The sequence below is a fragment of the Gopherus flavomarginatus genome, chromosome 18 (genome assembly GCF_025201925.1).
Source record: "Gopherus flavomarginatus isolate rGopFla2 chromosome 18, rGopFla2.mat.asm, whole genome shotgun sequence".
Taxonomy (NCBI): Eukaryota; Metazoa; Chordata; order Testudines; family Testudinidae; genus Gopherus; species Gopherus flavomarginatus.
Window position 1 is genome coordinate 1,283,911 of NC_066634.1, and position 27,991 is coordinate 1,311,901.

At 68.7% G+C, this 27,991-nt stretch overlaps 2 protein-coding genes across 10 annotated transcripts; one reads left to right on the forward strand and one right to left on the reverse strand.

The window, feature by feature from the left end:
• Positions 1-9: 9 nt before the first annotated feature.
• On the reverse strand, positions 10-15,385 carry SLC6A8 (solute carrier family 6 member 8). Its single transcript, XM_050927229.1, is given in 14 exon segments — positions 10-235; positions 1,320-1,490; positions 1,900-2,000; positions 2,351-2,453; positions 2,546-2,683; positions 2,991-3,103; positions 5,328-5,452; positions 5,555-5,658; positions 6,376-6,486; positions 6,488-6,511; positions 7,217-7,349; positions 9,120-9,351; positions 10,257-10,388; positions 14,635-15,385. Coding segments are annotated over 14 exon segments (1,908 nt in total). The 5' UTR covers positions 14,912-15,385; the 3' UTR covers positions 10-91.
• PNCK (pregnancy up-regulated nonubiquitous CaM kinase) lies at positions 14,680-27,991 on the forward strand. 9 transcript variants are annotated; one of them, XM_050927286.1, is made up of 13 exons: positions 19,170-19,386; positions 19,484-19,585; positions 22,291-22,388; positions 22,870-23,001; positions 23,711-23,785; positions 24,183-24,321; positions 25,035-25,158; positions 26,034-26,109; positions 26,458-26,570; positions 26,729-26,807; positions 26,893-26,980; positions 27,302-27,420; positions 27,722-27,991. In XM_050927286.1, exons 1-12 carry the CDS (start codon positions 19,312-19,314, stop codon positions 27,410-27,412), a joined length of 1,212 nt encoding a protein of 403 aa, XP_050783243.1. In that variant the 5' UTR covers positions 19,170-19,311; the 3' UTR covers positions 27,413-27,420; positions 27,722-27,991. The 9 variants fall into 9 exon arrangements, with proteins under 9 accessions (XP_050783247.1, XP_050783248.1, XP_050783246.1 ...); XM_050927287.1 differs by having other exon boundaries at positions 19,323-19,426; XM_050927290.1 differs by lacking the exons at positions 19,170-19,386; positions 19,484-19,585 and adding an exon at positions 14,680-14,735.

Below are 27,991 nucleotides of genomic sequence, written 5' to 3' on the forward strand. Positions count from 1 at the left end.
GGTCCTGCCCCCCCATGGAGCGGCTGTATGATTTGAGTGGCACACGTTACAGGGGGCAAGGGGACCCCCCCGATAGGGACGGAGCTCGAGGTCACATGACGCTCTCCAGGACGACGACTTTCCCCATGTCCTCGGCGCGGGGGCTCAGGCTGGTCAGGGCCCCCACGTTCCCCTCGGGCAGCTTGTACTCCAGGTGGTGCAGCCCCCACACGGGCCGGGTGAGGCGCTGCCAGCGCTGGGGGCAGGGAGAGAGTGGGGTTAACGGGACCCCGGCCTCCGGGAGCCCAGCCCCCCTCCCAGAGCTGTGGAGAGAACCCAGGTGTCCGGGAGCCCGGCGCCCCCTCCTCAGAGCCGGGGAGAGAACCCAGGTGTCCGGGAGCCCAGCCCCCCTCCCAGAGCTGGGGAGAGAACCCAGGCGTCCGGGAGCCCGGCCCAGCCCCCCCTCCCAGAGTCGGGGAGAGAACCCAGGCGTCCGGGAGCCCAGCCCCCCCTCCTCAGAGCCAGGGAGAGAACCCAGGTGTCCGGGAGCCCAGCCCCCCTCCCAGAGCCGGGGAGAGAACCCAGGCATCCAGGAGCCCGGCCCAGCCCCCCCTCCTCAGAGCCAGGGAGAGAACCCAGGTGTCCGGGAGCCCAGCGCCCCCTCCCAGAGTCGGGGAGAGAACCCAGGCATCCAGGAGCCCGGCCCAGCACCCCCTCCAAGAGCCAGGGAGAGAGCAGCTTGCCCAGGGCGGTGAGGGGCAGGCAGAGCCCCCGGCTCCCAGCCCCCCCAGCTCACCTCGGCCAGCGGCCCCTTGGCGCGGAGCAGCTTGCCCAGGGCGGTGAGGGGCAGGCAGAGCCCCCGGCTCCCAGCCCCCCCCCCAGGCTCACCTCGGCCAGTGGCCCCTTGGCGCGGAGCAGCTTGCCCAGGGCGGTGAGGGGCAGGCAGAGCCCCCGGCTCCCAGCCCCCCCAGCTCACCTCGGCCAGCGGCCCCTTGGCGCGGAGCAGCTTGCCCAGGGGGTGAGGGGCAGGCAGAGCCCCCGGCTCCCAGCCCCCCCCCGGCTCACCTCGGCCAGTGGCCCCTTGGCGCGGAGCAGCTTGCCCAGGGCGGTGAGGGGCAGGCAGAGCCCCCGGCTCCCAGCCCCCCCCCCCGGCTCACCTCGGCCAGCGGCCCCTTGGCGCGGAGCAGCTTGCCCAGGGCGGTGAGGGGCAGGCAGAGCCCCCGGCTCCCAGCCCCCCCCCCCGGCTCACCTCGGCCAGCGGCCCCTTGGCGCGGAGCAGCTTGCCCAGGGCGGTGAGGGGCAGGCAGAGCCCCCGGCTCCCAGCCCCCCCCCCGGCTCACCTCGGCCAGCGGCCCCTTGGCGCGGAGCAGCTTGCCCAGGGCGGTGAGGGGCAGGCAGAGCATGGAGCTGAGCGCGAAGGCCCAGCCCAGGGCCTCGCCCCACCACGGGTACACGTAGGTGTGGTTGTAAATCAGCGGCTTGTAGTAGGCGACGTTGAAGAGGAAAATGCCCTGAGGGGTGCGGGAGACGGGGCGTTAGAACCCAGAGAACCCAGGCGTCCGGGCTCCCAGCCCCCCCTGCTTCCACTCCCCTCCAAGAGCCAGGGAGAGAACCCAGGCATCCGGGCTCCCAGCCCCCTGTGCTCGAACACACCAGCCCCCACTCCCCTCCCCGAGCCGGGGAGAGAACCCAGGAGTCCTGGCTCCCAGCCCCCCTGCTCTAAGCACCAGCCCCCACTCCCCTCCCAGAGCCGGGAGAGAACCCAGGCGTCCTGGCTCCCAGCCCCCACCCCGTTCTAACCACCAGCCCCCACCCCACTCCCAGAGCCAGGGAGAGAACCCAGGCATCCAAGCTTTCAGCTCCTCACTCACTGCCCCCCCCGCCACCCCAGGGAGAGAACCCAGGCGTCCGGGCTCATACCAGGCAGATGAGGGGCGTCAGAACCATCCAGCACCATTTCATCCAGGGGAAGGGCCGGTAGCCGATCATGCAGGCGATGTCGTCCATGAACCGATCGGCCCCTGGGGGGAAAGGGGTGAGATAGACCCCAATATGCCCCCCCCGCCTGCTGCACCCCCAATTCACAGCCATGGGCCCATGAACCCCGGCACCCTGCCTGCTGAGCCCAGCTCAGAGTGAGGGGCCATCTGGGACCCCCCTAGCCCTGCCGGTGCCCCTCACTCCCGACCCCGCAGCCCCCCTAACGCTGCCGGTGCCCCTCACTCCCGACCCGCAGCCCCTGCCGGTGCCCCTCACTCCCGACTCGCTGCCCCCCCAGCCCTGCTGGTGCCCCTCACTCCTGACCCGCAGCCCCTGCCCCCCCCAGCCCTGCCGGTGCCCCTCACTCCCGACCCGCAGCCCCCAGACTCACCGTACACCCAGCCAATCACGACGCATTCCCAGAACGCCTGCCAGAGCAGCGTGGTGCCGCTGGCCGAGTAGTAGTCGAAGAGCTGGAAGACGTACATGCCCCCCTAGGGCGGGAGAGAGCAGCAATGAGATGGGGGCCGAGTCCCACGGCGCTGGCAGGGGGTGCCCCTCACTCCCGACCCGCAGCCCTCCGTACCTCGGTGACCATGGAGAGGTCGATGAAGAAGCAGAGGATGCAGCTCAGGGCGACCGTCACCTCCCGCTGGAACCGGAACGAGCAGCTGGGCGGGAGCAAGTCCAGGATCCCTGTAATGAAACCCTCCACGCCCACAAACTGGGGGGGGCACGGCAGCTTTGAGCCCCAGAGCCCCCGGGGTAATGGGAGAGAACCCAGGAGTCCTGGCACCCAGCCCCACACCCTGCTCTAACCACCAGCCCCCACTCCCCTCCCAGAGCTGGGGAGAGAACTCAGGAGTCCTGGCTCCCAACCCCCCTGCTCTAACCACCAGCCCCCACTCCCCTCCCAGAGCCGGGAGAGAACCCAGGAGTCCTGGCTCCCAGCCCCCCTGCTCTAACCACCAGCCCCCACTCCCCTCCCAGAGCCGGCAGAGAACCCAGGAGTCCGGGCTCCCAGCCCCCACCTGACTGTCCAGTCCAAGTAGCAGCAGCATGACGAAGAACAGAGCCGCCCAGAGGGGAGCGATGGGCATCAGGGTGACAGCTCGGGGATACGCAATGAATGCCAGGCCAGGCCCTGGGGGAGAGAAACGAGGCTAGAACCCAGGAGTCCGGGCTCACAGCCCCACCCCCAACCCCAACCCCAACCCCAAGCCACCAGGCCCCCGCTGCTCTCCAGAGCTGTCTCGGTGCCACCCATAAGGCTTTATGGAAATATGCATATGGGTGGATGGATGGGGTCTGTGGGGATGGAGGGAGGGAGGGAGGGATGGGGTGTGTGGGGATGGGGGGGATGGAGGGAGGGCTGGGGTGTGTAGGGAGGGGGGGATGGCGGGAGGGCTGGGGTGTGTGGGGAGGGGGGATGGCGGGAGGGATGGGGTGTGTGGGGATGGGGGGGAGGGCGGGAGGGCTGGGGTGTGTGGGGATGGGGGGATGGAGGGGATGGCGGAAGGCCTGGGGTGTGTAGGGAGGGGGGATGGCGGGAGGGCTGGGGTGTGTGGGGAGGGGGGGATGGCGGGAGGGATGGGGTGTGTGGGGATGGGGGGATGGGGGGATGGCGGGAGGGCTGGGGTGTGTGGGGAGGGGGGGATGGCGGGAGGGCTGGGGTGTGTGGGGTTGTGGGGATGGGGGGATGGCGGGAGGGCTGGGGTGTGTGGGGTTGTGGGGATGGGGGGATGGCGGGAGGGATGGGGTGTGTGGGGATGGGGGGGATGGCGGGAGGGATGGGGTGTGTGAGGATGGGGATGGCGGGAGGGCTGGGGTGTGTGGGGATGGGGGGATGGGGGGATGGCGGGAGGGCTGGGGTGTGTGGGGAGGGGGGATGGCGGGAGGGATGGGGTGTGTGGGGAGGGGGGATGGCGGGAGGGCTGGGGTGTGTGGGGATGGGGGGATGGGGGGATGGCGGGAGGGCTGGGGTGTGTGGGGAGGGGGGATGGCGGGAGGGCTGGGGTGTGTGGGGATGGGGGGATGGGGGGATGGCGGGAGGGCTGGGGTGTGTGGGGAGGGGGGATGGCGGGAGGGCTGGGGTGTGTGGGGAGGGGGGATGGCGGGAGGGCTGGGGTGTGTGGGGATGGGGGGATGGGGGGATGGCGGGAGGGCTGGGGTGTGTGGGGGAGGGGGGATGGCGGGAGGGCTGGGGTGTGTGGGGAGGGGGGGATGGCGGGAGGGCTGGGGTGTGTGGGGAGGGGGGATGGCGGGAGGGCTGGGGTGTGTGGGGATGGGGGGATGGGGGGATGGCGGGAGGGCTGGGGTGTGTGGGGATGGGGGGATGGCGGGAGGGGTGGGGTTGTGGGGATGGGGGGATGGCGGGAGGGCTGGGGTGTGTGGGGATGGGGGGATGGCGGGAGGGCTGGGGTGTGTGGGGGATGGGGGGATGGCGGGAGGGCTGGGGTGTGGGGGGAGGGGGGGATGGTGGGAGGCGTGGGGTGTGTAGGGAGGGGGGATGGCGGGAGGGCTGGGGTGTGGGGGGAGGGGGGGATGGCGGGAGGCGTGGGGTGTGTGGGGAGGGGGGATGGCGGGAGGGCTGGGGTGTGTGGGGAGGGGGGATGGCGGGAGGGCTGGGGTGTGTGGGGATGGGGGGATGGCGGGAGGGCTGGGGTGTGTGGGGAGGGGGGATGGCGGGAGGGCTGGGGTGTGTGGGGAGGGGGGGGATGGCGGGAGGGCTGGGGGTGTGTGGGGAGGGGGGATGGCGGGAGGGGTGGGGTTGTGGGGAGGGGGGGATGGCGGGAGGGCTGGGGTGTGTGGGGATGGGGGGATGGCGGGAGGGCTGGGGGTGTGTGGGGAGGGGGGATGGCGGGAGGGCTGGGGTGTGTGGGGATGGGGGGATGGCGGGAGGGCTGGGGTGTGTGGGGAGGGGGGATGGCGGGAGGGCTGGGGTGTGTGGGGAGGGGGGGATGGCGGGAGGGATGGGGGGATGGGGGGATGGCGGGAGGGCTGGGGTGTGTGGGGAGGGGGGGATGGCGGGAGGGATGGGGTGTGTGGGGATGGGGGGATGGGGGGATGGCGGGAGAGCTGGGGTGTGTGGGGAGGGGGGATGGCGGGAGGGCTGGGGTGTGTGGGGAGGGGGGGATGAACGAGCTCCCCCGGCAGGATCTCTCCGCAGGGCAAACCGCGTTTCTGTGGGGTTAGACCCGCTGGGAGTTGGGCATCTGGGGGCTAAAGGCAGGACCCCCCCGTGAGCTGCTCTCGGTTCGGGGGCCTGTGGGCTGCGGGGTCGGCCCCTGGGGCTGGCTCAGCAGGACAGGGGTCTGGCCGCGTCCCGTCACACCGGGAGGGAACCCAGGCGTCCGGGGGGAGCTCACCGGATTCGGCGACCTTGGCGATGTCGACCCCCTGCTCCGCCGCCATGAAGCCGAGGATGGAGAAGACCACGAACCCGGCGAAGAAACTCGTCCCGCTGTTGATCAGCGCGAGGATTATGGCATCTCTGCAGGGAGGGGGGGGGTTAGAGGCCAGGCCGGGGGGCAGCGCCAGCTGGAGGGGAAATGGGGGGGGTCCCACAGCAGGGGAGGGGGCCGGGGGGGCTCACTTGTAGCAGTCGTTGTTGAACCGGTTGTAGCTGCCCAGGGCTGTCAGGGCGCCCAGACCGATGGCGTAAGAGAAAAAGATCTGAGTCCCCGCGTCGATCCAGACCTGCATGGAGAGAGAGATAGAACCCAGGCGTCCGGGCCCCTAGACCCCTGCTCTAACCTCCAGCCCCCTCTCCCCTCCCAGAGCCGGGAGAGAACCCAGGCGTCCGGGCCCCCAGCCCCCCTGCTCTAACCTCCAGCCCCCTCTCCCCTCCCAGAGCCAGAGAGAGATCCCAGGCGTCCGGGCCCCCAGCCCCCCTGCTCTAACCTCCAGCCCCCACTCCCCTCCCAGAGCCAGGGAGAGAACCCAGGCGTCCGGGCCCCCAGCCCCCCTGCTCTAACCTCCAGCCCCCTCTCTCCTCCCAGAGTCAGGGAGAGAACCCAGGCGTCCGGGCCCCCAGACCCCCCTGCTCTAACCTCCAGCCCCCTCTCCCCTCCCAGAGCTGGGAGAGAACCCAGGCGTCCTGGCTCCCAGACCCCACCCACCCTGCTCTAAACACCAGCCCCCACTCCCCTCCCAGAGTCAGGGAGAGAACCCAGGCGTCCTGGCCCCCAGCCCCCCTGCTCTAACCACCAGCCCCCACTCCCCTCCCAGAGCCAGGGAGAGAACCCAGGCGTCCGGGCCCCCAGCCCCCCTGCTCTAACCACCAGCCCCCACTCCCCTCCCAGAGCCAGGGAGAGAACCCAGGCGTCCGGGCCCCCAGCCCCCCTGCTCTAACCAGCAGCCCCTGTGCTGCGCCAGCGGCAGGGATGGGACCCAGGCGTCCGGGCGGCCCCTTACCTGGGGGGATCCCAGCTTGGCCCAGTCGGGTTTGAGATAATACAGGATCCCGGCGCCGGCGCCGGGCAGCAGGACCCCCCGGATCAGGAGGACGATCAGCACCACGTAGGGGGAATGTAGCAGTGAAATAGACGATCTGCAGGCGGGGGCGGGGGGTCAGGGGGGGCCGTGTGAGGGCTCCTCCCCCGCCGTCCCTCAGCAGGCCCCCTCCCCCATGTACCCCATGGGCGCCTTGCAGCTCCCACCCCCCCAGGAGTCCCCCTCCTCCCCCTCCCCCCCAGGAGCCCCCCCAGACCCCCCACTCTCCCTCCCCTCCACAGGCTCCCCCACCCTCCCCTCCCCCCCAGGACCCCCCCCAAGACACCCCCACTCTCCCCCCTCTCCACAGGCTCCCCCACCCTCCCCTCCCCCCCAGGAGCCCCCCCAGATCCCCCACTTCCCCTCCCCTCCAGGCCCCCCCCCAGACCCCACCAATCTCCCCCCTCCACACGCTCCCCCACACTCCCCTCCCCCCAGAACCTCCCCAGACACCTCCACTCTCCCCCCTCTCCACAGGCTCTCCAACCCTCCCCTCCCCCCCAGGAGCCCCCTCAGACCCCCCCACTCTCCCCCCCACAGGCTCCCCCACCCTCCTCAGACCCCCCCACTCCGCCCCCTCCACAGGCTCCTCCTCCCTCCCCTCCCCCCCGGAGCCCCCCTCCTTCCCCTCCTCTCAGGGATCCCCACGTTCCCCTCCCGCCCAGACCCCTCTCCCACTTCCCCTCCAGGCCTTTCCCAGACCCCCCCAATCCCCCCCGCCACAGGCTCCCCCACCCCCCCAGGAGCCCCCCCAGGCCCCCACCTTCCCGGTAGACTTGACGCCCTTCCAGACGCAGAAGTAGACGAGCAGCCAGCACCCCAGCAGGCAGAGCGTCACCTCCCAGTTGATGGCGCCCGGCACCTCCAGGCCCCCCGAGAGCCGCAGCACCCGGTTCCTGCAACGGGGGGGGCAGCTCAGCCCACGGGGTTCGGGGGGGAGCCCGGCGGGGGGGCTGGACTCTTGCCCAGAACTCCAGGATGGGCAAGTGGGGTTAGCCGAGGGCATGAGGGGTCCCAGAGGGGGATAGGGGGTCCCTGGGGGGGTCCCCGAGGGGGGCACTCACTCCCAGAACTCCAGCACGGGCGAGTGCCCCTCGGGCAGGGGATGGGGGGTCCCGGGGGGATAGGGGACCCAGAGGGGGGGATAGGGGACCCCGAGGGGGGGATGGGGTCCCCGAGGGGGGCACTCACTCCCAGAACTCCAGTACGGGCGAGCACCCCTCGGGCAGGGGATCGGGGGTCCCGGGGGGATAGGGGACCCAGAGGGGGGGATAGGGGACCCCGAGGGGGGGATGGGGTCCCCGAGGGGGGCACTCACTCCCAGAACTCCAGTACGGGCGAGCACCCCTCGGGCAGGGGATCGGGGGTCCCGGGGGGGATAGGGGACCCAGAGGGGGGGATAGGGGTCCCCGAGGGGGGCACTCACTCCCAGAACTCCAGCACAGGCGAGTGCCCCTCGGGCAGGGGATGGGGGGTCCCAGGGGGATAGGGGTCCCCGAGGGGGGCACTCACTCCCAGAACTCCAGTATGGGCGAGCACCCCTCGGGCAGGGGATCGGGGGTCCCGGGGGGATAGGGGACCCAGAGGGGGGGATGGGGGTCCCCGAGTGGGGCACTCACTCCCAGAACTCCAGCACGGGCGAGCGCCCCTCGGGCAGGGGATGGGGGGTCCCGGGGGGATAGGGGACCCAGAGGGGGGCACTCACTCCCAGAACTCCAGTATGGGTGAGCGCCCCTCGGGCAGGGGATGGGGGGTCCCGGGGGGATAGGGGACCCAGAGGGGGGAATAGGGGTCCCCGAGAGGGGCACTCACTCCCAGAACTCCAGCATGGGCGAGCGCCCCTCGGGCAGGGGATGGGGGGTCCCGGGGGGATAGGGGACCCCGAGGGGGGGATGGGGGTCCCCGAGGGGGGCACTCACTCCCAGAACTCCAGCACGGGCGAGCGCCCCTCGGGCAGGGGATGGGGGGTCCCGGGGGGATAGGGGACCCAGAGGGGGGGATGGGGGACCCCGAGGGGGGGATGGGGGTCCCCGAGGGGGGCACTCACTCCCAGAACTCCAGGACGGGCGAGCGCCCCTTGGGCAGGGGATGGGGGGTCCCGGGGGGATAGGGGGACCCAGAGGGGGGGATAGGGGACCCCGAGGGGGGGTGGGGGGGTCCCCGAGGGGGGCACTCACTCCCAGAACTCCAGCACGGGCGAGCGCCCCTCGGGCAGGGGATGGGGGGTCCCGGGGGGATAGGGGACCCAGAGGGGGGGATGGGGGTCCCCGAGGGGGGCACTCACTCCCAGAACTCCAGCACGGGCGAGCGCCCCTCGGGCAGGGGATGGGGGGTCCCGGGGGATAGGGGACCCAGAGGGGGGGATAGGGGACCCCGAGGGGGGGATGGGGGTCCCCGAGGGGGGCACTCACTCCCAGAACTCCAGCACGGGCGAGCTCCCCTCGGGCAGGGGATGGGGGGTCCCGGGGGGATAGGGGACCCAGAGGGGGGGATAGGGGACCCCGAGGGGGGATGGGGGTCCCCGAGGGGGGCACTCACTCCCAGAACTCCAGCACGGGCGAGCGCCCCTCGGGCAGGGGATGGGGGGTCCCGGGGGGATAGGGGACCCAGAGGGGGGGATAGGGGACCCCGAGGGGTGATGGGGGGTCCCCGAGGGGGGCACTCACTCCCAGAACTCCAGCACGGGCGAGCGCCCCTCGGGCTCACAGCTGCGGTTGCTGGCGCAGCCCGGCGGGGGGAAGCTCTCGGCGCACTCGGGCGTGTTCCAGGTGTGGCCGCAGGTGGCCCAGGGCAGGGGGGCGCTGAAGGAGCTGACCAGGTAGTAACAGCCCCAGGCCAGCACCATGATGTAGTAGGTGTTGCAGTAAAACACGATCACCATGGAGGCGAAGCCCAGGCCTGTGGGGGGAGAGATTGGGGGACTGGGAACAGGGCAGGGGCCTGTCCCCTCAGGGGGCTGTTGTCTCTGACCCGGGGAGGGTCAGGGGGGTGGGAATGGGGCCGGCTCTGACCCGGGCGGGATCGGGGGGTGGGAATGGGGCCGGCTCCGACCCGGGCGGGATCGGGGGGTGGGAATGGGGCCGGCTCCGACCCGGGCGGGATCGGGGGGTGGGAATGGGGCCGGCTCCGACCCAGGCGGGATCGGGGGGTGGGAATGGGGCTGGCTCTGACCCGGGCGGGATCGGGGGGTGGGAATGGGGCCGGCTCTGACCCGGGCAGGATCGGGGGGTGGGAATGGGGCCGGCTCCCACCCGGGTGGGATCACGGGGTGGGAATGGGGCCGGCTCTGACTCGGGCGGGATCACGGGGTGGGAATGGGGCTGGCTCCGACCCGGGCGGGATCACGGGGTGGGAATGGGGCCGGCTCCGACCCGGGCAGGATCGGGGGGTGGGAATGGGGCTGGCTCCGACCCGGGCGGGATCACGGGGTGGGAATGGGGCCGGCTCTGACCCGGGCGGGATCAGGGGGTGGGAATGGGGCCAGCTCTGACCCGGGCGGGATCGGGGGCTGGGAATGGGGCCGGCTCTGACCCGGGTGGGATCGAGAGGCTGGGAATGGGGCCGGCTCCGACCCGGGCGGGATCACGGGGTGGGAATGGGGCCGGCTCTGACCCGGGCGGGATCAGGGGGTGGGAATGGGGCCGGCTCCGACCCGGGCGGGATCACGGGGTGGGAATGGGGCTGGCTCCGACCTGGGCGGGATCACGGGGTGGGAATGGGGCCGGCTCTGACCCGGGCGGGATCGGGAGGCTGGGAATGGGGCCGGCTCCGACCCGGGGGCTGGCCGGGGGGGGGTCACTCACCTTTGAACAGGGGCGCCACGTTCCAGACATTGATGCTCCCAGCTTTCATGAACTGCCCCAGCGAAATCTCCAGGAAGAAAATGGGGACCCCCCCCAGCACAGCGATGAGCAGGTAGGGGATCAGAAAGACACCTGGGGTGGGGCAGAAACAGGGGGTCAACCACAGCCTGTGCCCCCTGCTAGCCCGGCACTGCCCCCGCCCCACTCTGCCAGTGCCCCTCACTCCAGACCCACAGGCCCTGCCAGCCCAGCCTGGACCCCCTCAGCCCTGCCGGTGCCCCTCACTCCCGACCCGCAGCCCCTGCCAGCCCAGCCTGGACCCCCTCAGCCCTGCCAGTGCCCCTCACTCCCGACCCACAGGCCCTGCTAGCCCAGCCCTGGGCTCCCCCCAGCTCTGCCGGTGCCCCTCACTCACATGTGTAGGCATGAGTCACCCTGGCCATCTCTATTTATAACCTGGGACTCAGCTCCCCACCCCACAGCGGCGCCCAGCCCCCCACGCACCTGCTGGATTCACCCCATGGCAGCGCCCGGCCCGGCCCCCCAGGCACCCGCTGGATTCGCCCCACAGGAGCGCCCAGCCCGGCACCCCAGGCACCCGCTGGATTCGCCCCACAGCAGCACCTGGCCCCCCAGGCACCCGCTGGATTCACCCCACGGCAGCGCCCAGCCCGGACCCCCAGGCATCCGCTGGATTCACCCCACGGCAGCGCTCAGCCCAGCCCCCCGAGCAGCCCGGCCTCGCCTGGGCCCAAGGAGGCCTGGAAATTAGTCTGGTTCCCTGACCTACCTGGGGCACCAAGTGTGACAACAGGCACCAGCGGGTGTGTGTCACCGTGCGGGAGGGTGACAGGCTGTGAATCAGCGTCAGCTGCTGGGCTGGGCACCAGGGATGGACAGGCGGGGAGGGGGGGGAGACAGAGAGACTGGTGCTGGGACAAATAGATGGATAGATAGAGGGGATGGCTAGATAGATAAAGGGGGTGGCTGGGGATGGATAGATAGATAGAGGGGGTGGCTGGGGATAGATAGATAGATAGAGGGGGTGGCTGGCGTAGATAGATAGAGGGGATGGCTAGATAGATAAAGGGGGTGGCTGGGGATGGATAGATAGATAGAGGGGGTGGCTGGGGATAGATAGATAGATAGAGGGGGTGGCTGGCGTAGATAGATAGATAGAGGGGGCGGCTGGGGATGGATAGATAGAGGGGGTGGCTGGGGATAGATAGATAGAGGGGGTGGCTGGGGTAGATAGATAGATGGGGGGTGGCTGGGGATAGATAGATAGATAGAGGGGGTGGCTGGGGTAGATAGATAGATAGAGGGGGTGGCTGGGGATAGATAGATAGATAGATAGAGGGGGTGGATGGGGATAGATAGATAGAGGGGGTGGCTGGGGATAGATAGATAGAGGGGATGGCTGGGGGTAGATAGATAGAGGGGGTGGCTGGGGATGGATAGATAGATAGAGGGGGCGGCTGGGGATGGATAGATAGAGGGGGTGGCTGGGGATAGATAGATAGAGGGGGTGGCTGGGGATGGATAGATAGAGGGGGTGGCTGGGGATAGATAGAGGGGGCAGCTGGGGATAGATAGATAGATAGAGGGGGCGGCTGGGGATGGATAGATAGATAGAGGGGGTGGCTGGGGATGGATAGATAGATAGAAGGGGTGGCTGGGGATGGATAGATAGAGGGGGTGGCTGGGGATGGATAGATAGATAGAGGGGGTGGCTGGGGATGGCTAGATAGAGTTATAGGGGCGGAGGGAGGGAGGGGGTTATGGGGACAGATAGAGGAAGGGAAGGAGGGAGTTATGGGGATGGATACAGGGGGGAGTTATGGGAAGGGATAGAGAGAGAGATGGAGGGAGTGAGTTATGGGGACGGATGGGGGGAGGGAGTCATGGGGATGGATGGGGGGGAGGGAGTTATGGGGACGGATCGGGGGGAGGGAGTCATGGGGATGGATGGGGGGGACGGAGGGGGTGTCCGGGGATGGGGAGGGAGTTATGGGGATGTATGGGGGGCAGGGAGGGGGTGTCCGAGGATAGAGAGACAGAGGGAGGTTGGTGGGGACACCCAGACAGACTGACAGATGGGGGTCCGGGGGGGGGACGGCGGGGGGGGGGACAGCGGGGATACAGGCAGCGAGGGAATGCCTGAGCTGGGTGCGGAGGGGCACAGGGCAGCGCTGGGGTCCCGCAGGGCAGAGATCGGGGCGGGGGGGGACGGGAGGGGGCCCATAGGCTGAGGAGGGATTCGTGGGGTGGGGAGGCCCCTCCCACAGCTGTGCTGCCTGCTCCTTGCCCAGCCCCACACCTGGCCCGCCCCACAGCCTCCAGGCTGCACTTTGCCCTGCAGTTACAGAGCAGTGACACCCAGCGGTGGGGAGGCCTGGCCGCGATCAGCCCCCCCACGGGTCCTAGCTGGGGGGGACCAGATATCCAGAGTTTATAGGGACAGGCCTGATTTTGGGGCTTTTTCTTATATAGGCTCCTATTACCCCCCACCCCCTCCTGATTTTTCACACTTGCTGTCTGGTCACCCTAGTCGTACCTACCCCCTCCACCGCCCTCCCCCTCCCCGAATCAACCCCCTCCACTGCCCTCCCCCTCCCTCAGCCAGACAGCCCCCTCCACTGCCCTCCCTCTCCCCCAACCAACCCCCTCCACTGGCCTTCCCCTCCCCCAGCCAGACAGCCCCCTCCACCGCCCTCCCCCTCCCCCAATCAACCCCCTCCACTGCCCTCCCCCTCCCCCAATCAACCCCCTCCACTGCCCTCCCCCTCCCCCAACCTACCCCCTCCACTGCCCTCCCCCTCCCTCAGCCAGACAGCCCCCTCCACTGCCCTCCCTCTCCCCCAACCAACCCCCTCCACTGGCCTTCCCCTCCCCCAGCCAGACAGCCCCCTCCACTGCCCTCCCTCTCCCCCAACCAACCCCCTCCACTGGCCTTCCCCTCCCCCAGCCAGACAGCCCCCTCCCCCTCCCCCAATCAACCCCCTCCACTGCCCTCCCCCTCCCCCAACCAACCCCCTCCACTGGCCTTCCCCTCCCCCAGCCAGACAGCCCCCTCCACTGCCCTCCCCCTCCCCCAACCAGACAGCCCCCTCCACTGCCCTCCCTCTCCCCCAACCAACCCCCTCCACTGCCCTCCCTCTCCCCCAACCAACCCCCTCCACTGCCCTCCCTCTCCCCCAACCAACCCCCTCCACTGGCCTTCCCCTCCCCCAGCCAGACAGCCCCCTCCACTGCCCTCCCCCTCCCCCAACCTACCCCCTCCACTGCCCTCCTCCTCCCCCAGCCAGCCCCCTTCCCCCTCCCCAACTAGCTCCCTCCCCTCTGACTCTCTCCCACCCCAGCCAACCCCCTCTGCCCCTTCCCCTCCCTTTCCCCAAACAGCCCCCTCCCCTTCCACTCTCCCCAACTAGCCCCATCCCCTCTGACTCTCTCCCCCAGCCAGCCCCCTCCCCTCCCCCAGCCAGCGCCCTCCCCTTCCGCTCTCCTCAACTAGCCCCCTCCCCTCCGCCCCTTCCCCCTCCCCAACCCCCCAGCCAGCCCCCTCTGCCCCTTCCCCCTCCCCAACCCCCCAGCCAGCCCCCTCTGCCCCTTCCCCCTCTTCTCCCCCCAGCCAGCCCCCTCTGCCCCTTCCCCTCCCCTCAGCCAGCCCCCTCTGCCCCTTCCCCCTCCCCAACCCCCAGCCAGCCCCCTCTGCCCCTTCCCCCTCCCCTCTCCCCAGCCAGCCCCCTCTGCCCCTTCTCCCTCCCCAGTCAGCCCCCTCTGCCCCTTCCCCAACCCCCCAGCCAGCCCCCTCTGCCCCTTCCCCCTCTTCTCCCCCCAGCCAGCCCCCTCTGCCCCTTCCCCTCCCCTCCCCTCAGCCAGCCCCCTCTGCCCCTTACCCCTCTTCTCCCCCCAGCCAGCCCCCTCTGCCCCTTCCCCTCCCCTCAGCCAGCCCCCTCTGCCCCTTCCCCCTCCCCAACCCCCAGCCAGCCCCCTCTGCCCCTTCCCCCTCCCCTCCCTCCAGCCAGCCCCCTCTGCCCCTTCCCCTCCCCTCCCCTCAGCCAGCCCCCTCTGCCCCTTACCCCTCTTCTCCCCCCAGCCAGCCCCCTCTGCCCCTTCCCCTCCCCTCAGCCAGCCCCCTCTGCCCCTTCCCCCTCCCCAACCCCCAGCCAGCCCCCTCTGCCCCTTCCCCCTCCCCTCCCTCCAGCCAGCCCCCTCTGCCCCTTCCCCTCCCCTCCCCCCCCAGCCAGCCCCCTCTGCCCCTTCCCCCTCCCCTCCCCCCAGCCAGCCAGCCCCCTCTGCCCCTTCCCCCTCCCCTCCCCCCAGCCAGCCCCCTCTGCCCTTTCTGCCTCCCCCCCACCCCAGCCTGCCCCCTCACCTCCGCCGTTCTTGTAGCACAGGTAGGGGAAGCGCCAGACGTTGCCCAGCCCCACGGCGAAGCCCACGCAGGACATCATGAAATCCATCTGCCGAGTCCAGGTCTCCCGCGGGGGCGGCGGGGCGGCGGCGGGCGGCAGCGGGGGGGCCGGCAGGGCTCCCTCCCGGTCCCCTTTGCGGGACACTGCCACCAGCCCCCCCTCCTCCTGCTCCTGGCACATGGCCCCCCCCAGAGGGACGCTGTACACCCCGTTCTCCAGCAAGCCCCCTTTGCTCATGGTCCGGTGGGGGGGGTTCGGCCCCCCCCAAGAGGGGTGGGGGAGATCCGGGTCGGGGGGGGCGCTGCGGTGGGGGGGTCTGTGGGCGCTGCGGTGGAGGGCTCCGGGGGTCCTGCGGGGAGCCGGAGGGGGAGCCCCCCAAATTTACGCGCAGGGGGCCAGGATCCGGGTCTTGGCCGGGGGGGCGGAAAGAAAGGGGCTGCAATTAAAAATCTCTCCCCCCCCTTGCAAAGAGAGGAGCTGGGGGGGGAGGGCCGCCGGGGGGGTTCTGGGGTCGGGGGGGTCGCTGCAGCCGCGGGGGGGGGATCAGAAGCAATCCACGAAGCACTTGAAGGTCAGCCTGAAAAATCTCATTGAGGGGGGTCGGGCACGGGGCAGCCCCCCCTGGGCCGGGCCGCGGCGGGAGGGGGCCGAGGCGAGGGCTCTGCGGCGGGGGGGCGGCTGGTGCCCGTCTGTCCTCGGTCTCCGGTGGCCCGTCTGTCCCCGTCCGCCCCCCCCCCGGGCTTTATGCAGACAGGGGGTGACGTCACGGGCAGCATCACGCCTCGGAGCCGCCCCCCCTCGTCCCCCCCCCCCGCGCTGCCAGGCAGGAGGAGGAGCCGCTATTTCTGGAGCAGCGTGTGACTGGGGGCGGGGGGGAGGAACAGCGCAGCCCCTCCCCCCGCTGCTGAGCTCCCCCGTCCCCCCCACAGCTGGGACAGCGCAGCCCCCTCCTCCCCCCGCTGCTGGGCTCCCCCCGTCCCCCCCCACAGCTGGGACAGCGCAGCCCCTCCCCCCGCTGCTGGGCTCCCCCCGCCCCCCCCTACAGCTGGGACAGCGCAGCCTCCGCCCCCCCCCCCACAGCTGGGACAGCGCAGCCTCTCCCCCCTCACTGCTGGGCTTCCCCCTGCCCCCCCCCAGCTGGGACAGCGCAGCCCCCTCCTCCCCCCGCTGCTGGGCTCCCCCCGCCCCCCCCCCACAGCTGGGACAGCGCAGCCTCTCCCCCCTCACTGCTGGGCTTCCCCCTGCCCCCCCCAGCTGGGACAGCGCAGCCCCCTCCTCCCCCCGCTGCTGGGCTCCCCCCGCCCCCCCCCCCACAGCTGGGACAGCGCAGCCTCTCCCCCCTCACTGCTGGGCTTCCCCCTGCCCCCCCCAGCTGGGACAGCGCAGCCCCCTCCTCCCCCCGCTGCTGGGCTCCCCCCGCCCCCCCCCCACAGCTGGGACAGCGCAGCCCCCTCCTCCCCCAGCTGCTGGGCTCCCCCCGCCCCCCCAACCCAACTCCTTCCGGCAGGGCCGGCAGATTCCCTCCTCCAGCTGAGATACCCCCAGAGACCACCCCCCACAGCCCACACCTGCATCCCTAGCCCCCATCACTGCCCCGCTGGCATCCCTCCCATAATAAGAAGGGGGCTGGGAGCCCGGACTCCTGGGTTCTCCCCGGCTCTGGGAGGGGAGTGGGGGCTGGTGGTTAGCGCAGGGGGGGCTGGGAGCCCGGACTCCTGGGTTCTCCCCGGCTCGGGGAGGGGAGTGGGGGCTGGGGGTTAGAGCAGGGGGGGCTGGGAGCCCGGACTCCTGGGTTCTCCCCGGCTCGGGGAGGGGAGTGGGGGCTGGTGGTTAGAGCAGGGGGGCTGGGAGCCAGGACTGCTGGGTTCTCTCCCCAGCTCGGGGAGGGGAGTGGGAGCTGGTGGTTAGAGCGGGGGGGGGGGGGCTGGGAGCCAGGACTCCTGGGTTCTCTCCCGGCTCTGGGAGGGGAGTGGGGGCTGGTGGTTAGCGCAGGGGGGGCTGGGAGCCCGGACTCCTGGGTTCTCCCCGGATCGGGGAGGGGAGTGAGGTCAAGTAGGTCAAAGCAGGGCCCGGACTCCTGGGTTCTCCAGCCCTGCCTGTGGGCTGATCGCTGACATTGGAGGGGGAGCAGCAGCGGTATTAGGGCGCCATCTGGTGGCCACTTCCCACAGCGCTTACAACCTCCCTCCCCCCATCTTCCCCACAGCCCCCCCCCCCCCCCCCCCCGCTCTAACCACTAGAACCCACCCTCCGAGCTGTGGATCGACCCCAGGCGTCAGGGCTCCCAACCCTCCCCCACTCTAACCACTAGAACCCCCCCCAGCTGTGGATGGAACCCAGGCGTCCGGGCTCCCAGCCCCGCCCCCCCTGGCTCTAACCACTAGAACCCGCCCCCCAGCCCGAGCTGTGGATGGAACCCAGGCGTCCGGGCTCCCAGCCCTCCCCCACTCTAACCACTACAACCCCCCCAGCTGGGGATGGAACCCAGGCGTCAGGGCTCCCAGCCCTTCCCCACTCTAACCACTAGAACCCCCCCCCCGCCCAGCTGGGGATGGAACCCAGGCGTCCGGGCGCCCAGCCCTCCCCACTCTAACCACTAGAACCGCCCCCCAGCTGTGGACGGAACCCAGGCGTCAGGGCTTCCAGCCCCGCCCCCCCCCCCCCCGGCTCTAACCACTAGAACCCGCCCCCCAGCCCCAGCTGTGGATGGAACCCAGGCGTCCGGGCTCCCAGCCCTCCCCCACTCTAACCACTACAACCCCCCCCCAGCTGGGGATGGAACCCAGGCGTCAGGGCTCCCAGCCCTCCCCCACTCTAACCACTAGAACCCCCCCCCCGCCCAGCTGGGGATGGAACCCAGGAGTCAGGGCTCCCAGCCCCCCACCCCCCGCTCTAACACGAGAACCCCGCACCCGCCCAGCTGGGGACGGAACCCAGGCGTCCGGGCATCCGCGTGGGAAATTCAGCTCCCCCCCCCTCCCACTCTGGTTGGCTTCCAGAAATCTTGCCATTTCCTTACATGGCAGGAGCGCGGGGCCGAGCGCGGGGGGGGCGGGGAGAGGGGCGGGGGGGCTAAGGGACAGATTCCGGGAGAAGCTGCAGGGGCCTCAGGTCCAGCTGGTAGGTGCCAGAACCCCCTGGGAGGGGAGGCGGGGAGCCCGGACGCCTGGGTCCTCTGGGGGAGGGGGTGTAGCAGTGGTGTGAGGCGCCGGGCTCGCAGCGGCATGGGGCATGCGGGGCTTTGACGGGGACGGGGAGGGCGAGGGGGGGTTGTGTTACCCTGGCTGTGTGTGTTGTGTGGGTGGATAGATGTGTGTAGGGGGGGTTGTGTTACCCTGGCTGTGTGTTGTGTGGGTGGACAGATGTGGTGCATATTGGGGGTTTCGTTACCCTGGCCGTGTGTTGTGTGGGTGGACAGATGTGGTACCTATGGGGGGTTGCATTACCCTGGCTGTGTGTTGTGTGGGTGGATAGATGTGGTGTGTAGGGGGGGTTGTGTTACCCTGGTTGTGTGGGTGGACAGATGTGGTGCTTATCGGGGGTTGCATTACCCTGGCTGTGTGTTGTGTGGGTGGACAGATGTGGTGCATATTGGGGGTTGCGTTACCCTGGCTGTGTGTTGTGTGGGTGGACAGATGTGGTACCTATGGGGTGTTGCATTACCCTGTCTGTGTGTTGTGTGGGTGGATAGATGTGGTGTGTAGGGGGGGTTGCATTACCCTGGCTGTATGTTGTGTGGGTGGACAGATGTGGTGCATATTGGGGGTTTCGTTACCCTGGCTGTGTGTTGTGTGGGTGGATAGATGTAGTGTATATGGAGGGTTGCATTACCCTGGCTGTGTGTTGTGTGGGTGGACAAATGTGGTGCATAGGGGGAGTTGCGTTACGCTGGCTGTGTGCTGTGTGGGTGGATAGATGTGGTGTGTAGTGAGGGTTGTGTTACCCTGGCTGTGTGTTGTGTGGGTGGATAGATGTGGTGTGTAGCAGAGGGTTGCGTTACCCTGGCTGTGTGTTGTGTGGGTGGATAGATGTGGCGTGTATGGGGGGGTTGTGTTAACCTGGCTGTGTATTGTGTGGGTGGATAGAGGTGGTGTGTATGGGGGGTTGTGTTAACCTGGCTGTGTGTTGTGTGGGTGGATAGATGTGGTGTGTATCTGGAGGTTGTGTTACCATGGCTGTGTGTTGGGGTGGATAGATGTGGTGTGGAGGGGAGGTTGTGTTACCCTGGCTGTGTGTTGGGGTGGATAGATGTGGTGTGTAGGGGGGGTCCCATTACCCTGGCTGTGTGTGTTGTGTGGGTGGATAGATGTGGTGTGTAGTGGGGGGTTGCGTTACCCTGGCTGTGTGTTGTGTGGGTGGACAGATGTGGTGTGTAGGGGGGGTTGCATTGCCCTGGCTGTGTGTTGTGTGGGGGGATAGGTGTGTGTGGGGGGGTTGTGTTACCCTGGCTGTGTGTTGTGTGGGTGGATAGATGTGGTGTGTAGAGGGAGTTGTGTTACCCTGGCTGTGTGTTGTGTGGGCGGATAGATGTGGTGTGTAGAGGGAGTTGTGTTACCCTGGCTGTGTGTTGTGTGGGTGGATAGATGCGGTGTGTATCTGGAGGTTGTGTTACCCTGGCTGTGTGTTGGGGTGGATAGATGTGGTGTGTAGGAGAGGTTGTGTTACCCTGGCTGTGTGTTGTATGGGTGGATAGATGTGGTGTGTATCTGGAGGTTGTGTTATGTGGGTGGATAGATGTGGTGTGTATGGGGGGTTGTGTTACCCTGGCTCTGTGTTGTGTGGGTAGATAGACGTGGTGTGTATCTGGAGGTTGTGTTACCCTCGCTGTGTGTGTTGTGTGGGTGGATAGATGTGGTGTGTAGTGGGGGGTTGCGTTACCCTGGCTGTGTGTTGTGTGGGTGGATAGATGTGGTATGTAGGGGGGGTTGCATTACCCTGGCTGTGCGTTGTGTGGGGGGATAGATGTGTGTGTGGGGGTTGTGTTACCCTGGCTGTGTGTTGTGTGGGCGGATAGATGTGGTGTGTATCTGGAGGTTGTGTTACCTTGGCTGTGTGTTGTGTGGGTGGATAGATGTGGTGTGTAGGGGGGGTTGCGTTACCCTGGCTGTGTGTTAGGGTGGATAGATGTGGTCTGTAGAGGGAGTTGCGTTACCCTGGCTGTGTGTTGTGTGGGGGGATAGATGTGGTGTGTAGAGGGAGTTGTGTTACCCTGGCTGTGTGTTGTGTGGGCGGATAGATGTGTTGTGTATCTGGAGGTTGTGTTACTTTGGCTGTGTGTTGTGTGGATGGATAGATGTGGTGTGTAGGGGGGGTTGCGTTACCCTGGCTGTGTGTTGGGGTAGATAGATGTGGTCTGTAGAGGGAGTTGCGTTACCCTGGCTGTGTGTTGTGTGGGTGGATAGATGTGGTGTGTAGGGGGGGTTGCGTTACCCTGGCTGTGTGTTAGGGTGGATAGATGTGGTCTGTAGAGGGAGTTGCGTTACCCTGGCTGTGTGTTGTGTGGGGGGATAGATGTGTGTGGGGGGGTTGCATTACCCTGGCTGTGCGTTGTGTGGGCGGATAGATGTGGTGTGTAGAGGGAGTTGTGTTACCCTGGCTGTGTGTTGTGTGGGCAGATAGATGTGTTGTGTATCTGGAGGTTGTGTTACTTTGGCTGTGTGTTGTGTGGATGGATAGATGTGGTGTGTAGGGGGGGTTGCGTTACCCTGGCTGTGTGTTGGGGTGGATAGATGTGGTCTGTAGAGGGAGTTGCGTTACCCTGGCTGTGTGTTGTGTGGGTGGATAGATGTGCTGTGTATTGGGGGAACACTTCCACAGACCCCATGCATCCCTCCGTCCATCCCCACACGTCCCATCCCTCTGTCCCCACACACCCTGCCCTTCCGTCTGTCCCTCCCGCCCCACACACCCCATTCCTCCGTCCCCACACAGCCCATCAGTCTGTCCGTCCCTCCCGCCCCTCACACCCCATCGCTCCGTCCCCAAGCGCCCCATCAGTCCGTCTGTCCCTCCCGCCCCACACACCCCATCTCTCCGTCCCCACACAGCCCATCAGTCTGTCCGTCCCTCCTGCCCCACACACCCTGCCCTTCTGTCCGTCCCTCCCGCCCCTCACACCCCATCGCTCCGTCCCCAAGCGCCCCATCAGTCCGTCTGTCCCTCCCGCCCCACACACCCTGCCCTTCCATCCATCCCTTTCGCCCCACACACCCCATCTGTCCGTCCGTCCCTTCCGCCCCACACTTCCTGCCCTTCCGTCCCTCCCTCCATCCTCACACACCCCATCTGTCCGTCCCTCCCACCCCACACATCCCATTCCTCCATCCCCACACACCCCATCTGTCTGTCTGTCTCCTCCACCCCACACACCCTGCTCTTCCGTCCCTCCCTCTGTCCCCACACACCCCATCTGTCCGTCCCTCTCGCCCCACACACCTCATCCCTCCATCCCCACACAACCCATCAGTCCGTCCGTCCCTCCCACCCCACACACCCCATCCCTCCCTCCCTCCATCCATCCATCCCCACATGCCCCATCCATCCCCTTCCGTCCTCTCCCTCCCCTCCCCTCACTAATTGCACACTCGCACCCTGACCCTTTCCCAGCCCCCCCGGAATCCTTTCACCCCCACATCCCATTCACCATGGAGGGTCCCTGGCCTCAGCTGTATGGGGAGGGGGGAGGCTGGGCACGGTGACCCCAGGCTTTGGATGGGAGTCTAGCGGACTCCCAGGCCCTTCTGCACAGCCCCATGGGAAAGTCCCCCCCAGTTCCTGACTCCCCAGAATGGAGGTCCCTCAACAATGCCCTGCTCACTGCATCTGGTCTTCAACCACTATCGGTTTTGAACAGGACGCCTGGGTTCCCTCCCCGGCTCTGGGAGGGGAGTGGGGTCTAGTGGTTAGAACAGGGCGGGCTGGGATCCCAGACTCCTGGGTTCTCTCCTGGCTCTAGGAGGGCAGTGGGGGCTGGTGGTTAGAGCAGGGGGGCTGGGAGCCAGGACTCCTGGGTTCTCTCCTGGCTCTAGGAGGGCAGTGGGGGCTGGTGGTTAGAGCAGAGGGGGCTGGGAGCCAGGACTCCTGGGTTCTCTCCTGGCTCTAGGAGGGCAGTGGGGGCTGGTGGTTAGAGCAGCGGGGCTGGGAGCCAGGACTCCTGGGTTCTCTCCTGGCTCTGGGAGGGCAGTGGGGGCTGGTGGTTAGAGCAGAGGGGGCTGGGAGCCAGGACTCCTGGGTTCTCTCCTGGCTCTAGGAGGGCAGTGGGGGCTGGTGGTTAGAGCAGAGGGGGCTGGGAGCCAGGACTCCTGGGTTCTCTCCTGGCTCTGGGAGGGCAGTGGGGGCTGGTGGTTAGAGCAGAGGGGGCTGGGAGCCAGGACTCCTGGGTTCTCTCCTGGCTCTGGGAGGGCAGTGGGGGCTGGTGGTTAGAGCAGAGGGGGCTGGGAGCCAGGACTCCTGGTTCTCTCCTGGCTCTAGGAGGGCAGTGGGGGCTGGTGGTTAGAGCAGAGGGGGCTGGGAGCCAGGACTCCTGGGTTCTCTCCCTGGCTCTGGGAGGGGAATGGGGGCTGGAGGGTCAGAGAAGGATTCTGTGCCCAACCCATGTGGCTGCCCTGTCTCCCCAGTGCCCAGCAGACCCACGTGCTGTGCTGATGGGTGAGAGCTGGAGAAAAACCACGGAGGAGATCGGCACCGTCTATGACATCAAGGAGAAACTTGGGGCGTGAGTCACCCGGCAAGGGGTGTGCAAATCCTGGGGAGGGGTTAATAGACTGGGGGCAGGTTGGGGGCAGCTGGGAGCCAGGACTCCTGGGTTCTCTCCCAGCGCTGGGAGGGGAGGCGGGGGCTGGTGGTTAGAGCAGGGAGGGGCTGGGAGCCTGAACTCCTGGGTTCTCTCCCCAGCTCTGGGAGGGGAGTGGGGGCTGGTGGTTAGAGCGGGGGGGGGCTGGGAGCCAGGACTCCTGGGTTCTCTCCCTGCTCTGGGAGGGGAGGTGGGGGCTGGTGGTTAGAGCGGGGGGGCTGGGAGCCAGGACTCCTGGGTTCTCTCCCAGCTCTGGGAGGGAAGGTGGGGGCTGGTGGTTAGAGCAGGGAGGGGCTGGGAGCCCGGACTCCTGGGTTCTTTCCCCGGGGGTCTCTGTGCCTCAGCTTCCCCCTCTCTGCATTGCTGGGTTGGGGGGTGCTGCCCATGTTGCTGTGTCCCGCAGGGGGGCCTTCTCGGAGGTGTTCCTGGCCCGGGATCGGGGCTCCCAGCGGCTGGTGGCTCTGAAGTGTATCCCCAAGAAGGCGCTGCGGGGCAGGGAGGTGGCTGTGGAGAATGAAATCGCCGTGCTCAGGAAGTAAGGGGGGGCAGGGGATGGGGCAATGATCAGAAGGGGCCTTGGGGGTGTTGAGGGCGGTCAGGAGCTGGGGGGAGGGGTGTGTGGATGGGGAGGAGAGGGGAGGGGGTGTGGCTGGGGGTGGGTTTGGGGAGCAGGGGGGAGGGGGGTGTGGACGGGGAGGGGGTGTGGCTGGGGGTGGGTTTGGGAAGCAGGGGGAGGGGGGTCGCTGGGGAGCAGGGGGAGGGGTGTGCGAATGGGGAGCAGGGGGGGGTGTGGCTGGGGGTGGGCTTGGGGAGCAGGGGGAGGGGGGGGCTGGGGAGCAGGGGGAGGGGGGGTGGCTGGGGGGATTGGGGAGCAGGGGGAGGGGTGTGTGGATGGGGAGGAGAGGGGAGGGGGTGTGGCTGGGGGTGGGCTTGGGGAGCAGGGGGAGGGGGGTGGCTGGGGAGCAGGGGGAGGGGTGTGCGGATGGGGAGCAGGGGGGGGGTGTGGCTGGGGGTGGGCTTGGGGAGCAGGGGGAGGGGGGTGGCTGGGGAGCAGGGGGAGGGGTGTGCGAATGGGGAGCGGGGGGGGTGTGGCTGGGGGTGGGCTTGGGGAGCAGGGGGAGGGGTGTGTGGACAGGGAGCATGGGGGAGGGTGTGGCTGGGGGAGCTGGGGGTGGGTTTGGGGGCTCCGGGGCTGTTTTGGGGGGCTGAACCCACCACACCCCCGGCTCTCTGCTCCGTTGCAGGGTCCATCATGAGAACATTGTGGCTCTGGAGAACATCCATGAAACTCCCACACACCTGTACCTGGCCATGCAGCTGTGAGCCCGGACGCCTGGGTTCTGCTGGTGGAGGGGCTGGTAGTTAAAGCGTGTGGGGGGCTGGGACCCAGGACTCCTGGGTTCTCTCCCTGGCTCTGGGAGGGGAGGGGGTTGGGAGCCAGGACTCCTGGGTTCTTTCCCCAGCTCAGGGTGGGGACGGGGCTGGGAGCCCGGATGCCTGGGTTCTGCTGGTGGAGGGGCTGATCGTTAGAGCAGGTGGGGGGCTGGGGGCCAGGACTCCTGGGTTCTCTCATTGGCTCTGGGAGGGGAGGGGGTTGGGAGCCTGGACTCCTGGGTTCGCTCGTTGGCTCTGGGAGGGGGCGGGAGCCCGGATGCCTGGGTTCTCTCCCGGGCTCGGGGAGGGGGCTGGAGCCCGGCTCACGGGGGTCTCCGGCAGGGTGACGGGGGGGGAGCTCTTTGACCGGATCGTTGAGCGGGGGCACTACACGGAGCGGGACGCCAGCCGCCTCATCCAGCAGGTCCTAGAGGCCGTGAGCTACCTGCACCAGCTGGGGATCGTGCACCGGGACCTCAAGGTGAGGGGCGGGGCCGTGAGGAGGGGGCGGGGATTCAAAGAGACATGGGGTGGGGCCGCGAGGAGGGGGCGTGGTCTCAGAGGGGACTGGGGGTGGGGATTCAGTCATGGGGCGGGGCCGCAAGCAGGGGGCGTGGTCTCAGAGGGGACTGGGGGTGGGGATTCAGAGTCATGGGGCGGGGCCGCGAGCAGAGGGTGTGGTCTCAGAGGGGACTGGGGGTGGGGATTCAGAGTCATGGGGTGGGGCCGCAAGCAGGGGGCGTGGTCTCAGAGGGGACTGGGGGTGGGGATTCAGAGTCATGGGGCGGGGCCGCGAGCAGGGGGTGTGGTCTCGGGCCTGGGGGCGGGGATTCAGAGTCATGGGGCGGGGCCGCGAGCAGGGGGTGTGGTCTCAGAGGGGCCTGGGGGCGGGGATTCAGTCATGGGGCGGGGCCGCGAGCAGGGGGCGTGGTCTCAGTGCAGCCCTGGGTGGAGCTGGAGTCACTGCAGGGGGCGGAGTCTCAGAGGGGGTGGGGTACATGGTGAGGTTGGGGGGATTTGCGAGGGGATGGGGGTTGGGGCGGAGTTACAGGGCATAGGGGGAAATGTGGGCGGAGTCTGTGGCGGGGAGGGAGGGGGCTGTGCTCTGGAGGTCAGGTCATGGGGGCTGCAAGGAGGGGTTGGGGGGTTCTGTGCTCAGATGCCCCCCAGCGTAACCCCCCCATGCCCCCCCAGCCTGAGAACCTGCTCTACGCTAGCCCCTTCGAGGACGCCAAGATCATGATCACGGATTTCGGGCTCTCCAAGGTGGAGTCGGACGGGGTGATGGCCACAGCCTGCGGGACTCCTGGCTACGTGGGTGAGGGGCCCGGCAGTAGCTCTGGGGGGGCCCGGGCAGGCGGGAACATGGGGGGCAGTTTGGGGGGGCAAGGAAAGTGGGGGCATGGGGGCAGTTTGGGGGGGCCCAGGCAGGTGGGGGCATGCGGGGGTTGGGGGGGCCAGGAGCAGTTTGGGGGGACAAGGAAGGTGGGGGCACGGGGGAAGTTTGGGGGGGCCCATGCAGGTGGGGGCACGGGTGCAGTTTGGGAAGGCCCAGGCAGGCAGGGGATGGGGGGCAGTTTTGGGGGGCCCAGGCAGGTGGGGGTATGGGAGGCAGTTTGCGGGGGTCCAGGCAGGCGGGGGTACGGGGGGGCAGTTTGGGGGCCCAGGCAGGCGGGGGCATGGGGGGCAAGTTGGGGGGCCCAGGCAGGTGGGGGTATGGGAGGCAGTTTGGGGGGGTCCAGGCAGGCGGGGGACGGGGGCAGTTTGGGAGGGCCCAGGCAGATGGGGGTATGGGGGGCAGTTTTGGGGGTCCAGGCAGGCGGAGGTATGGGGGGGCAGTTTGGGGGCCCAGGGGGAATGGGGGGCCCAGGCAGGTTGGGGCATGGGCGCAGTTTGGGAGGGCCCAGGCAGGCAGGGGACAGGGAGCAGTTTTGGGGGGGCCAGGCAGGCGGGGGTATGGAGGGCAGTTTGGGGGGCCCAGGCAGGTGGGGCCATGGGCGCAGTTTGGGAGGGCCCAGGCAGGCAGGGGACGGGGGGCAGTTTTTGGGGGCCCAGGCAGGCGTGGGATGGGGGGCAGTTTTGGGGGGCCTGGACAGGTGGGGGTCGGGGGGCAGTTTGGGGGGGCCCTGGCAGGCAGGGGACGGGGGGCAGTTTGGGGGACTGGAGTAGTAACTCCCCTCTCTCGCCCACCAGCACCCGAGCTGCTGGAGCAGAAGCCGTACGGAAAAGCCGTGGATTCCTGGGCGCTGGGCGTCATCTCCTACATCCTGTAAGTCCCGCCCTTGCCGGGGGCGGGGTGGGGGAGAGAACCCAGGCGTCCGGGGGGCACCGCAACCAGGGGTTCCCACAGCACACCTGGCCCCACAGAATGGGACCCAGGCATCCGGGCTGGTATCTCAGGAGGGGAAGAGACGTGGGGTAGGGGACCCAGGCATCCAGGCCAGTATTTCTGGGGAGGGGAGGACACATGGGGCAGGGGTCCCAGGCGTCCGGGCCGGTGTCTCTGGGGAGTAGGGAAGACATGGGGCAGGGGACCCAGGCGGCACTGGCCCCCAGGGGAAGGGGAGGTCCATGGGGGAGGAGTGCCCCATCTCTCACCCCCCCATGCCTCCCCCAGGCTGTGTGGTTACCCACCCTTCTATGATGACAACGACTCCGAACTCTTCGCCCAGATCCTCAAAGGGGAGTTCGAGTTCGACTCACCCTATTGGGACGACATCTCAGATTCGGGTGAGACCCTGCGGGGGGGCCCTGAAATCTGGGTGGGAACCTGGGGGGCAGGCAGGGGAACCTGGGGGGCTCGGACAGCAGGGGGATCCCCATATGGGAGTGGGGGTTCCCCTATGGCAGGCAGTCCCCAGCTCACAGGGACTCATTCTCTCCCCCAGCCAAGGATTTCATCCAGCAGCTGCTGCAGCGGGACCCCGAGAAGCGCTACACGTGCGACCAGGCCCTGCAGCACCCATGGTGAGTGCCCCCCCCGGGACAAGAGGGGGTGGGGGGTCCCCCCCCAGAGCCCCCTGACCTTTCACCTCTGACCCCCCCAAACCAGGATCGCGGGGGATACGGCCCTGGACAAAAACATTCACGGCTCCGTCAGCGAACAGATCCAGAAAAACTTCGCCAGGACTCAGTGGAAAGTGAGCCCCGAACACCTGGGTCCCGTTCCCCCACCCCGGATGCCTGGGTCCCTTGTCTTTGCCCCAGATGCCTAGATCCCATCCCCAGAGGGTGGGTGTCCTGGGGGGGGTTCCCCTAGGGCTCGCCGTCCTGGATGCCTGGGTCCCGTCCTCGGGGGGGAGCGTGCACTGGGGGCCCCCTAGGGGTTAGCCGTCCCAGACGCCTAGGTCCAGCCCCCAGAGGGTGGATATCCTGGGGGCCCCCCTAGGGGTTAGCCATTCTGGATGCCTGGGTCCCGGCCCGGGCGGGGGCTCACAGAGGATGTTCTCTGTGCCCCCCAGCGAGCTTTCAACGCCACGTCCTTCCTGCGCCACATCACCAAGCTGGGGCAGGGCCCTGAGGCCGACGAGCCAGAGGAGGAGGCACCAGGGGGGCAGAGCGGCGACTGGTGACCCCAGAGGTGAGAACAGGGGAGTTGGGGTGGGGATTGGCCCCGCCCCTCTCTAGCCCCGCCTCCATATCAACCCAGGCCACGCCCCAGCACAGACCCCTGCATCTAGCCACACCCACCTGGCCACGCCCACTGTACAACCCCCACACTGACCACACCCCCATCTCTCCCTGGTTTAGCCCCGCCCTCCATACAGGGGCTGGCCACCAGAGAGGGGAGAGCAGGCCTGGCCCCCCTGCAGTGACCCCCCAGCCCACAGAGTCCCCCCTCCCCCCCCATGCTCATGGTCTCCCCCCTTTTCTCCTGGCAGGTGCTGGCATCTGCATGAAGGACCAAACCCCAGACCCAGCTGCCAACTCTGGGGCTGCGGCATCCTGGGACCACAGGCCCCCCCCCCGCCTCTCCCAACTTGCCCCCCCCCCACCCGGGCCCACTGGCTCAGGGGGTGACCAGAGCAAGCTGAGGCATGGATGGGGAGGTGTTAAAAGGAAAAAAAGCCCCCCGCCCCCCCCGCAGATTGCAATGAGACGTGGGCTGTGGGTCAGGAGTGAGGGACATCAACAGAACTGGGGTGGGGGGG